The sequence below is a fragment of the Tenrec ecaudatus genome, chromosome 2 (assembly GCF_050624435.1).
Source record: "Tenrec ecaudatus isolate mTenEca1 chromosome 2, mTenEca1.hap1, whole genome shotgun sequence".
NCBI lineage: Eukaryota > Metazoa > Chordata > Mammalia > Afrosoricida > Tenrecidae > Tenrec > Tenrec ecaudatus.
In genome coordinates, this window is record NC_134531.1 from 167,886,337 (window position 1) to 167,898,108 (window position 11,772).

At 42.9% G+C, this 11,772-nt stretch overlaps 1 protein-coding gene across 4 annotated transcripts; it reads right to left on the reverse strand.

Annotated features, from left to right (window-relative positions):
• Positions 1 to 1,215: 1,215 nt before the first annotated feature.
• Positions 1,216 to 8,643, reverse strand: MED7 (mediator complex subunit 7). 4 transcript variants are annotated; one of them, XM_075541886.1, is made up of 3 exons: positions 8,565 to 8,605; positions 6,165 to 6,312; positions 1,216 to 2,580 (listed from the first exon to the last, which is right to left on the reverse strand). In XM_075541886.1, the coding sequence occupies exon 3, from the start codon at positions 2,561 to 2,563 to the stop codon at positions 1,862 to 1,864; it is 702 nt and encodes a 233-aa protein (XP_075398001.1). In that variant the 5' UTR covers positions 2,564 to 2,580; positions 6,165 to 6,312; positions 8,565 to 8,605; the 3' UTR covers positions 1,216 to 1,861. The 4 variants fall into 4 exon arrangements, with proteins under 4 accessions (XP_075398001.1, XP_075398000.1, XP_075398002.1 ...); XM_075541885.1 differs by lacking the exon at positions 6,165 to 6,312 and having other exon boundaries at positions 8,565 to 8,643; XM_075541887.1 differs by lacking the exons at positions 6,165 to 6,312; positions 8,565 to 8,605 and adding an exon at positions 8,419 to 8,545.
• Positions 8,644 to 11,772: the final 3,129 nt, after the last annotated feature.

The window sequence follows — 11,772 nt, forward strand, 5'->3', positions numbered from 1 at the left end:
CTCAAGTCCACCAGTCACTCTGCAGCATTTAAAAAAATTGAAAGTTAGGAAATCCAAACAGGCAGTTCCCAGAGGTACCACAGGCACAGGATCAAGAATCCCTAAATCAATGGCAGGTTTTGTTTTGGTAGGAGACTGTGCACTATAGAAACTACAAATTGAATACTACAGCCAGTTTAAGAAAATAAAAAGGGAAATTGAAAAGCTGCATATATGGAAGGTGCGAGGACGTGTTGAAAAATTTGTTTTCATGTATTTTCCGATGATCCGACATTTTCTTCTTCAAACTATAAACATTCCAAACACATTTTAACATATAGAAGTCAATGGATAATTCATGTTAAACCTTTGAGTTAAGGTTGACTCCAAGCTTAAGAAAAATCTTAAGTGTTTCTGTGCAAAGGTGAAGTTGTGTCATTTTATAACAAGATTGGATCATTTTAATAAAGGACTTTGAATTCTAACCGATCCATTTTGGGTTTCAGAATATTTGAACTTCTACTTACCGTACTACACTACCAGTCAACCAATTGATTCAAAGGGGCCCTAGTGGAACTTCTCCAGTTTCTGAGCCATGAATTGTTATGGGTGCAAAGTCTGTTTTTCCTAGTGGCTGGTGGGCTCAAATAGCTGACCTTGGGGTTATCGAACACAACCCACTACTTATCAGTGTCCATTATTGTTTATATAATAACTATTTCTGGATAACTGGAACTATTTAATTCCTAACTGAGCTGACGTGATACTTGGGGGGATAATTCCATGTTCATGTAATTTGAACTTTTCAAATCTCTTAGGATCAAAAACACCATGTGAAGTAAAAGTTGACCTAAATATTTAGTACAACACAAATTACTTTAAATAAAATCAGTGTGTACTACTTCTGAGGCTAGCAAACACTAATTTTCTATGAACAAGCAAAGTGAAGAGTGGAATGTGGTATGTCCTGTATCTCAAAAATCAGAGTTGATAGGGAGAACTGGTATTTTCGTAATCGGGTCAAATATACCCAGAAAAAAGTCTAACATTTGAGGTATCAGAATGCATGTAGGTCATTGTACTAAGTATCTCTAACCAGTCCCCAAGTGTTGTTAATGCTGTTAGTTCAAGACTTAGAGAACCAGTCGCCTGTAAGAGAAAAGGAGGCAGAAATCCTCCAATACAAGGCAACCTCTTCAAGACTTGGCGGAAAAAAACCACAAAACAGAAATAAAATCTCAGTGCTCAAAACGAGTTTATTTCTTGCTCACAGTCTAATCAGCTAGAGGGAGTGGGTGGCAATTAACGAAGACAGGTCACAGTCCTCAGTCGTGCAAAGATGCGGAAGAACTGATTCTTTTTTATGGCCCACCCAGTATCCCTCAACACGGGAGAAAGGCTGAGATTGTGTTCGTAGTACTCATGAGGAAAAATAGAAGTGTTATTAGCTCTACCAGGTTTCACCCATTTAACAAGCTATATCACCACTTACAGATGTTAGGCAAAGTTTTAAGTGATACAAGTATAAACATTTCATAATTTCACATTTATACATCTTACAACCTGGATCATACTTAAATAAAAAATCTACTTTTCAAGGATAGCTTATTTGTTTGGAACTCCAAAAATATGAATGTCTCACACAATAACAGCAAACGTTTTGCTTTTTAAGGTGATGGCTCTTAATGTAAGGGTACTTAATGTAAGCTTGCTGAAATTACTGCCTGTAACATTTCATAATTGACAAAATTGGAGTTGATACAATTCTTGATATAACTACCTGACTTGTAGTTATACGTCTTTTAAGACTGTCCACTAGAAAATAAACTAAAATATAATGCTGTTTACTGAAAGGATAAGGACCCAAAAAAAAGAATATCCTTCAGGGTCTTTCATTCATTTCATCAATTAAAATACACAAGGCAGCGTCCTTCTCTATAATCTGATCTCTCCGACGACTGGACGTTTCCCTTTGTTGTTCATTCTGTCCCATGCAATTGTTGCCATCATCAGCATCCATGGGCTCTGTTTTAACTCTTATTCCTGCTTCTGAATGTGGCAGATCATCAGGTAAAGAAGCCAGGCAATTCTGAATCATCTCGATGACTCTTTCCAAGTGCTTTTGAAACCTCTCAGCCGTTTCGAGACGCTGACGTTTCTGTACCTCCATCATGACTCTCAATGTCTCTCTTGCTTGGTGGGGTCGGTACTCATTTATAAGATGATGCACATGGACAAAGAGCAGCTTAAGATCTTCTAGTTTCTCTTCTCGTTTTATACTCCCAGGACTCCTTATCAAGATATCTAAGAGGTCTAAGAAATTAATAAGGATAGACATATTGAGTTTTCTCAGTTCTTTCTTATGGTCAAACTGCATAGGATGAAGCCGTTCGATGCCCTGACTTTCCAAAGGGCGAATGATAAGATCATCACATTGGAACTGATTGCCAAACATCATATAACTATCTTTTATTGGAGGCGGTGGCTTGGGCGCGAGGCCTTCCTGAATATTTTCATCTGTATATTCCTTAATGTACTGCATCGGAGGGGGCGGAAGAGCACTAACTTGCTGTGGTTCACCCATGGTGGACGATCAGCGACCTAAGGAGATCAATCAAAGATTTAGAGGACAAATACAAAAACACAGTCACGTTGAGTGACGAGAGGTGAGGATTTTCCTCTGGAAGAAGGGGCCCAATGCAAGAACCCCAGTTTCTAAAACAAATGTACTTATAACTAGGAAAGGTTGCCAGCCTTTTCTAGTTAGGCATTATATCCTCAATCATTCAAGTATTTTTTTCTTCTCTATTAGAAATACTTTCATTAGCATGGAAAATGCTACAGTCCCCACCTATTAAAAATTCCTGATTCCACATCTCTCAGCAGTTAACATCCCATTTTTCTACTCTTCTTCATAGCCGAACAACACATGCTGTCTCCCATTTCATGTTTAAATAACTTTCACTTTAGCTCTTCCATAGCTACTTTAGAAATTTCAAATCCAAATATATCTATCTTCGATGGCTATACAATTTCTTCTGCTGTTTTAAGTCTCGCATTTTCTTTTTTTCACTGCTATCAAGTCGATGCTGACTTACAGTGACCCTACAGGACAGGGTGCCCCTGTGAGTATCCGAGATGGTAACTCTACTGGAGCGGAAAATCCCCATCTTTCTCCCACGGAGCAGCTGGTAGTTTCAAACTGCTGACCTGTTAATAGCAGCTCAATGCATAACCACACCACCACCTGGCCTATATCATAAAATAAGATTCCAATTACTCTTTTGGATTGCTTTTTAATGGTTTCAAGACAGAACACTCCTCCAACATCAGAGGGGGCCAGTAGCAACCAAACTGTGGAGCAGCGCTGTGTCACAGTGGTGTAGAGAAGAATGCTGAGTCCAAGGGACATCATTCTGAATAGGACTAGAGAAAACTTCATTGCCACTGATTCTGACTCAGGGTGCCTGGAGGCTGCTCTACAGGGTTTCTTGGCTGTAACTTGTATAGCAGATTGGTAGGTCTTTCTTCTGTAATGTTACTCAGTGAGCTTACATTGCCAACTCGGTAAGTTCTTAGGTGTCTAAGGCTGCATGTAGTCTGTAAGGATGCAAACTGCTCCATCTGCTGCCTATGGGGCAGCTGGTCAGTAAAAGTGCAAACTCTGTTAGCAGTCAAGTGTTTAATCACTCTGCCACCAGGGCTCCTTTGCAAGTCGTGAGGCGGGTGCTTGAAAAAGAGTATTGAGGATTATAGCAAACACCTATACTTCTTGCCCGCCCAGTTTCCATTCCCCTTCATGTGCTCCTCAGGTTTCCATATGGCAAAGTCAATTCTGGTCAAGCCACCATTCTCTCTTAACCAGAACATAATGCATCCCCCTCCCCCCTAGGCATATTTCTGCTTCCATTGTTCTATGCAGTTAACCAGCATAATCTTGTCTATTATTATTGTAAGCTAGCAATACTACCTTCAGTTTAACATTCTGTCTTAATTCCTCAGCCATGTCTTTGGCCCATGCTGCTCTTTATGCTTGGAATATTTTTCTGTGTTTTCCTAGCATGGGGTTGTCTGCAAATATTAGCACAAATCTGTCTTCCCCAAAGTGGGTGATACTGGCCCTGGGGGAGGCGTTGGAACCATCCAAACACACGCACTACCTTCAAGTCAATTCTTAATCACAGAAACCCTATAGGGCAGGGTCCTACTGCCCTTGTTCGTCTCTGAGACTGTAGCTCTTTGCAGGTGTAGAAACCTCATCTTTTTACAGCGGAGTGGGGCTGGTGGTTTTGCGCGGCTAACCTGACCGTTAATAGGCCAGTGTGTCGCCAGTATGCCACCGGAGCTCCTTGGAATGATCCGGGGCTGTAGAAGCAGATGCCTGCACTTACCTTGGATCATGGACTATAGTATAAAAGTCTGCCATTGTTGGGGGAGGGGCATTGAGTTTAATTTGCACCCCCCGAAAAACAGAAACCAAGTAAGTTTGTAAACCGCTCTTAAATTATCACCTCTTCAGGTAATGTGCAATCAAAAGATAATTCATTTATTCTCCTTACCAATATCCTTAGTCTTTCCCTTCAGACTGCAAACACCATGAGGAAAATAATTGTGATTATCATAATTCTAACTGTATCCACAGCCTTTGCACATAGGGAGCCCTGATGACAGAGGGGGTTACAAGTTGTGCCGCTAAATGCAAGGTCAGCAGTTCAAACCCACCAGTCACTGCAAAAAAAAATAAGGCTATTAAGGAGAAACACCAACTAAACAAAACTTAGAGACCAATTCAAAAACAGAGGGGCAGAATGTCTGCTGACCAGCCATGAACCATAATCAGCCCCTCCCTCCTATGTGTACTTCTTAAGGATCACTTTGAAAGAGGAGGCTTCCCATTGGCTGGGCTTACTCCTTCATTAAGGGACAAAGTAGAGACCATCCACTTGATGCTACACCTTGAGACAAGGTTGTGACAAATCAAGTCAACAAGTCTTCCACAGGAATGAGAGGAGAACCTTACCCCCAAATCAAGCCAAGACCACAGGGAGGGGAGCATCTACATTTCAGAGGAGGCACTGATATCTGTTGGTGGGTATAGTGGATAAATAGGGAGGAGCAACCTCATACTGGGAAAGGATACCAAACTAGAATTGGGAAGTACGGGGAGAATAAACCAGGTTCTATGATGATGAGTAGACACTTCTAATATGTTTCTACCCAACCCTCAGTGAACCACGCCATGGACTAAGCACTATGATGACCTTAGACACTGACCTTACAGGGAACATGGTATCCTCCAAGATACACAGGACTCAACATGGAATCCTGACGGAATGAACTGGGCTCTACCTCAAAACTACATGTACCCTTGGACTAAACCAAAATACTCTGATTGAGAAAGGAAAGGATAGCCACCCAAAAGCTGTGGAAATGGTGCTCGATGAACCTTGGGTGGAACCCCTGGCTTAGTGGGTATCCAAAAAAAACAGACCCAGAACTACCATATATTTAGTACATCAATGCTCCTCTTCTACTAATATGACAGGTTTTAATCTGAGAGGCAAGGGTCTACCCTTGTAACAAATGATGCCAGAAATTTCTCTCTAGCACCAACCCCCATGCTTAACGTACACAGAGCTCAATTAGGACATCAATCTGTACAAAGCAACAACTCATGGACTGCAGCTCACAGTTGGACTGTACTCACATGAACGCCTCATACCAACAGGACCTTCAATTCTGGGCCATAGGGTACAATACTTATGCCATCGATGCGATCACCTTATCCTCTAAGCAGGGCTTCTCCACCTTCCGGATGCTGCAACCCTTTAATATGACCCCCAAACCAGAAACTTATTTTCGTTGCTACTTCATAACTATAATTTTGCTAGTTATGAATCGGGCGACCCCTGTGAAAGGGTCGGGCAGCCCCCAAAGGGGTCGCGACCCACAGTTGAGCACCGCTGCTCTAGGGGAATGACTGACTTTTCCCCCTCATTTTTTGTTGTTTGTTTTGTTGTTGTTCTTGTTGGTTTTGTGGGGTTTTTTTGTCATAATATGACCTCCAAAGTAAACCAGCGTTGTCCAGAACCTGAGACAGGTCGATGGATTCTGAGCTCCCATGTAATTCTAGCCCCAATCCAAGAACAATTCATTCTTATAACATGGCCCGGCTCGATACTTGCCTTCTCAAAGAGATCACTGAAGATAAGGGATCAACAGCAAAGCGTGGTGAAAAATGGCTATCAACTAGAATAGTGTCTGGTCTTAAAGGCTTGTCTTCAAACAGGTAGCCATGACGCGTCAACTAACTCCACACAGGAGTACACCAACCTATGTGATCCAAAGATGTTAAAAAAATCCAAATAAAATGAAGGCAAAACCATCAGAGCTTAAATTGTGAACACCCAATTTATAGAAGGTTATGGAGGGCAATGAGAACCCCAAACCCACCTGCATCTGGTCAAATTCAGTCTCTGGCAGATCCCCTTTAGTCACAGGCCATGGACTCAAACAGCTTTATTATCAGAGAATATTGTAAATGTGATTATGTTGGATTGAACCATGGTATAATACGATACCTGGTCAGTTGACTCCCCTCCTCTTGACCAAACCTGAATTTGCTCCAGGCTCAAATATTTCTCGCTTGTTCCATGACAAAAACTTCTCTAGCTTTTTAAATATTATTGTTTTTCTTTCTTGCTCTGTTTATTATTATTGTTTTTTTGTCTTGTTTTTATTGTTAGGTTTCCCAGTTTATACATCACAGAAGGAACTGATGCCCAGAGCCAATAACTGATGCAATGGTTTTTCAGGAATGGGGTAGAGTAGGGAAGATGAGGGAAACTAGAGAGCAATCAATTAAATATGGGGGGGAGGGAAAGAGGGGAGCATTAGAACTGATTGTGATGATCTTTATACAACTTTTTAAAGGGATTTAACTATGGAAGTGTATGATAAGTTGAATTTTATATCAAAAAAACTACTTTAAAAAAGAAACCAAACTTGACCTATGGTTACCTTGGGTGAAGGAGGTGGAGTTTTTGCTGAGTGGCCATTGAGTTTATTTTAATGGTGGTGAAACAATTTGGAGAGGAATAACAATAGCAGTTGTACAACACAAAAAGTATAATCAAGGGCACTGAACTATACAGAAGTTTTTAAAAGGGAGAACTTTTTTGGGGGTATATTTTTAACACCATTGAAAAAAGTAATCACACAACTAACAAGGATTACAAGGATGTAGAAAATTTCCTAAAATTGATGTGGTAATGATTGTACAACTCTTCCTGATAGAACTGAACTATTAAATTGTAAGATATATGAAGTGGCAATAAAACTGTTGGAAAAAATTAGCTGTCTACATAAAGATTCTCACACTTGCAAATCCTCAAGGGCTCCCCTGTCCTACTGGGTAAGGCATAGAAACCGACTCATATTGGTTTTGCAAATTGGTTTCGGGGTTGCAAAAATTGTTTCATTTACAGAGCATTTATATTAGTGGCAAATACAACCACTCTTTTTAAACATAAATTTGGAATTCATATTCTTCCTGATATCCCAAATGTTAGTATTTTCCTTCATTTGAACTATTGGTCACTCATTACCTAATAGAGTTCGCTTTGTATCACCAAAGTAAGAACGTCCCTTTATAACCATAGCATAGGATTAGACCAGGGAATTACTATCAGTCAAGTACTTTGAAATAAAATTTTGGATAGCCCAAGTTAGGAGTCCGGTTCTGTGCTCCCACGGAATCCTCCTCAAATGGGGGCATATACTTGCTCTACATCAGACATGTAGGAAACGGCGGAGCGAGGTTTCTTATCCCGGGTCCTTTCTGTTCCTGAGTCCTCACTCTCCTGCCGCGACGCGTTGGACTGCTAAACCTCAAGGTAGATGGTTCGAGCCCAGCTCCTACAGATTCACAACCTCACAACCCCTCTGTAGGGTTACCACGGGTAGGAATTCACTGTGGCGCTGTTATGAAGCGTCTGGACGACTTACATTGTACCACAGACCATATATATTAGTTTTGCGAAGGTGATTATTTTAAATTTCTTTTAGTCGAAGCCTGCCACGCGCCGCATCGTGTTCGTTCCGTTCCAGGGGCTTTTAGAAAAAATAAAAATTGTAAAGGGATTTCAAGGAAGTTAGCTCCTGCGCGAGGCCACAGGAATGTGATTTCCAAACTTCCCTGGGTCCGCCCGGCGATTAAGCCGGAGCTCCACGGCTCAGAGCCCCCGGCTCAGCGGGTCTCACCACTGCCCCCGGGAGCCGGGAGGGCCACGGAGGTTCTTTCCCTCCCACCCTGGCAGCGCAGGGAAACGACTCGCCCAAGGCTGCACACTGAAGAGTGGGGTGCCGCGGTGGACACCCGGGATCCCGACCTCGGAGCGGCCCGGTGTCCCCACCCGCAGCGTCCCGGGTAACGCTCACCGAGGGCAGCGGGCGCGAGGAGGCGGCTGCGCCCCTCGGGAGACGAGCTCAGCACGCGCACCCCCTTCCGCACACAGCGCTCAGGAACCGGGGTCCAGAGGCGCAACGCAAGCAGGACGACGCCCACCCCACAGCCGCCCACTTACCTCGGCGCCGCGCTTACACCAGCACCCGCCTTCACTGCGGCCACCAAAAGCCCACTTCCGGTCTCCTTTTCCAGGAAGCAGCTCCGGAAGCTGATCTCTGATTGGCTGCCAACTCTGTCTTTAACTGCGACTCGTCCCGCCTCAGGCCGGTAGGTGACTCCTGCGCCTGCGCCGCCCCGCGAGTCAATCATAGATGCCGCCAGGAGGTGAGTGAGGTTCTCAAGTGGGGAACCTTGGTCGGGTTGTGTGTACCTTTGGGGCTGGTCATTGCTGGGTCAGTAGTTCGAAACCACCAGCTGCTCCGCGATGCAGAGGACGCTTCCTGCTCCTGGGAAGAGTTTCAGTCTTAGGAAACCACAAGAGCAGTTCTATCCTGCCCTACAGGACTGGGGTTTGGGTTAAGTACTTTCTATCCAGAGAAAGAAGCTGGTTGCCCTGTTTCTTTATTTATTTTTTGTTAAACTCTGAAGACAATTAAACAAAGCATCCATATGGCTCATAGAAAAACTAGAAAACACAATGAGCAGATGTTTTTATAACATACCATAATTGAACCATTGAATTGTATGAAATGTAGATGAAGTGCCCATAAAACTGTTAAAGTTACATCAGCTCATCAACTTTAAACCCCTGTCAAAAACAGGTAAATATATTAAATAGAAAACTAAAGTTAGTTATAGGCAATGGAAAATGGAATTGGATTCCATATGTATTATAATCCTTTTACAAAAGGGTTTACTCATTAATGTGTGCCTCAAAACCTCACTGCCATGAGGTAGATTTAGACTCACAGTGACTATGTGACAGGGTGGAAGTGCTTTTGCATTGGAATTTAATATATTCTGTGTCTTCATTCCCCATCCATCACTTTTCTCTCTAAAAGAAAATCATTTTATTGGGGGCTCACACAACTCTTATCACAATCCATACATATATTCATTGTGTCAAGCACATTTGTACATTTGTTGCCATCATCATCATCCTCAAAACATTGCTTTCTACTTGAGCCCTTGGTATCAGCTCCTCTTTTTTCCCCCTCCCTCCATGAACCCTTGATAATGTATAAATTATTATTATTATCCATGTCTTACACTGTCCAATGTCTCCCTTCACCCACTTTTCTATTGTCCGTCCCCCAGGGAAGGGGTTCTATGATATCATTGTGATTGGGTCCCCTTTTCTCCCCCCACCTTCCCCTTCCCCTCCTGGTGTCGCTACTCTCACTGTCCTGGATTCCCTATGATTACCTGTGCCAATATACATCCTCTGGTCTAACCAGATTTGTTAAATAGAATTGGGATCATAATAGTGGGGGATGGGGGTGGGGAGGAAGCATTTAAGAACTAGAGAAAAGTTGTATGTTTCATTGTTGCTACACTGCACCCTGACTGGCTCCTCTCCTCCCCGTTACCCTTCTGTAAGGGGATGTCCAGTTTCCTACAGATGGGCTTTGGGTCGCCAATCTGCACTCCCTCTCATTCACAATGATATGATTTTTTGTTCCTTAATGCCTGATACCTGGTCCCTTTGACACCTCGTGATCACACAGCTGGTGTGCTTCTTCCATGTGGGTTTTGTTGTTTCTCAGCTAGATGGCTGCTTGTTTATCATCAAGCATTTACGACCCCAGACACTATAACTTTTGATAGCCAGGCACCATCTTTCTTCATCACCTTTGCTTATATACCCGCTTTGTCTTCAGCAGTTGGGAAGGTGAACATCATGGAATGCCAAGTTAATAGAACAAAGTGTTCATGCATTGAGAGAGTACTTGAATTAGAGGCCCAATGTTCATCTGCTACCATAATACTAAACCTAAAATATATGTACATAGATCTATTTCTCCATTGTCATATATATATTTACATATATACATGCCTGTATGTAGACCTCTATAAATGCCCTTTGCTTTTTTACTTTCCTCCTGTCCCACTGTCATGTTCAGCTTTCATTTGGGTTTCAGTAATTCCTCTTGGTTACATTGCCCGTGATCAAGCCCTACCAGGCCACCTACACCCCCCTCACCATCGATTTTAGATCACTTGTTCCCTTGTCCCTGGGCTGGTTAAAACCCACTTCCCCACCCACTCCACTCCCCGGCCTCCCCCTCTCCCATGTCCCCATGGAACCATTAATCCCATTGTTTTCTCCTCCACATTGTTTATTCCACCTGTCTTATGTGGATAGACCTGCAGAGATAATGATATGGACAAAAAACAAGCAGAGCAAAACAAAGCAACAAAACAACAAGAAAAAAAAGACAAGCCTATGAATAGTTCAACGTCTATTTGTTGACCTCTAGGAGTGTTTTCCGGATGAGTTTGCTGGAGTGTCGTGCCATGGCCCCAAAGTCTATTTTTGGTGTTCCTTGGGTACTTCGTTGCTGTGCTCCCCTTGCTGTTCTATTGCATGCTCTCGGTGCAGCGGTTCTCAACCTGTGGGCTGCAACCCTTTTGAGGGTTGAATGATACCTTCACAGGGTCGCCCGATTCATAACAATAGCAAAATTACAGTTATGGAGTAGCAACAAGAACAATTTTATGGTTGGGGAGGTCACCACAACATGAGGAACTGTATTTTTTAATCATTTTATTAGGGACTCATACAACTCTTATCACAATCCGTACATACATCAATTGTGTAAAGCACATTTGTACATTCATTTCCCTCATCATTCTCAAAACATCCACTCAAACCCCTGGCATCAGGTCCTCATTTTTCCCCTCTCTCCCCATTCCCCCCTCCCTCATGAACCCTTGATAATTTATAAATTATTATTTTGTCATATCTTGCACTGTCCGATGTCTCCCTTCATCCACTTTTCTGTTGTCATCCCCCAGGAAGGAGATTATATGTAGATCCTTGTAATCAGTTCCCCCTTTCCAACCCATCCTCCCTCCACCCTCCAGGCATCGCCACTCTCACCACTGGTCCTGAGGGGTTCATCTGTCCTGGAATCCCTGTGTTTCCAGCTCCGATCTGTACCAGTGTACATCCTCTGGTCTAGCCAGATTTGTAAGTTAGAATTGGGATCATGATACTGGGGGCGGGTGGGGAGGAAGCATTTAGGAACTGGAGGGAAGTTGTTTGTTTCATCTTTGCTACATTGCATCCTGACTGGCCCTTCTATAAAGGGATGTCTAATGGCCCAGAACTGTATTAAAGGGTCCTGGCATTAGGAAGGTTGAGAACCACTGCCTTAGTGTTT

Coding starts and splice junctions, on each gene's coding strand:
- MED7 (XM_075541885.1), bottom strand. CDS start 2,563: ATGGGTGAACCACAGCAAGTTAGTGCTCTTCCGCCCCCTCCGATGCAG.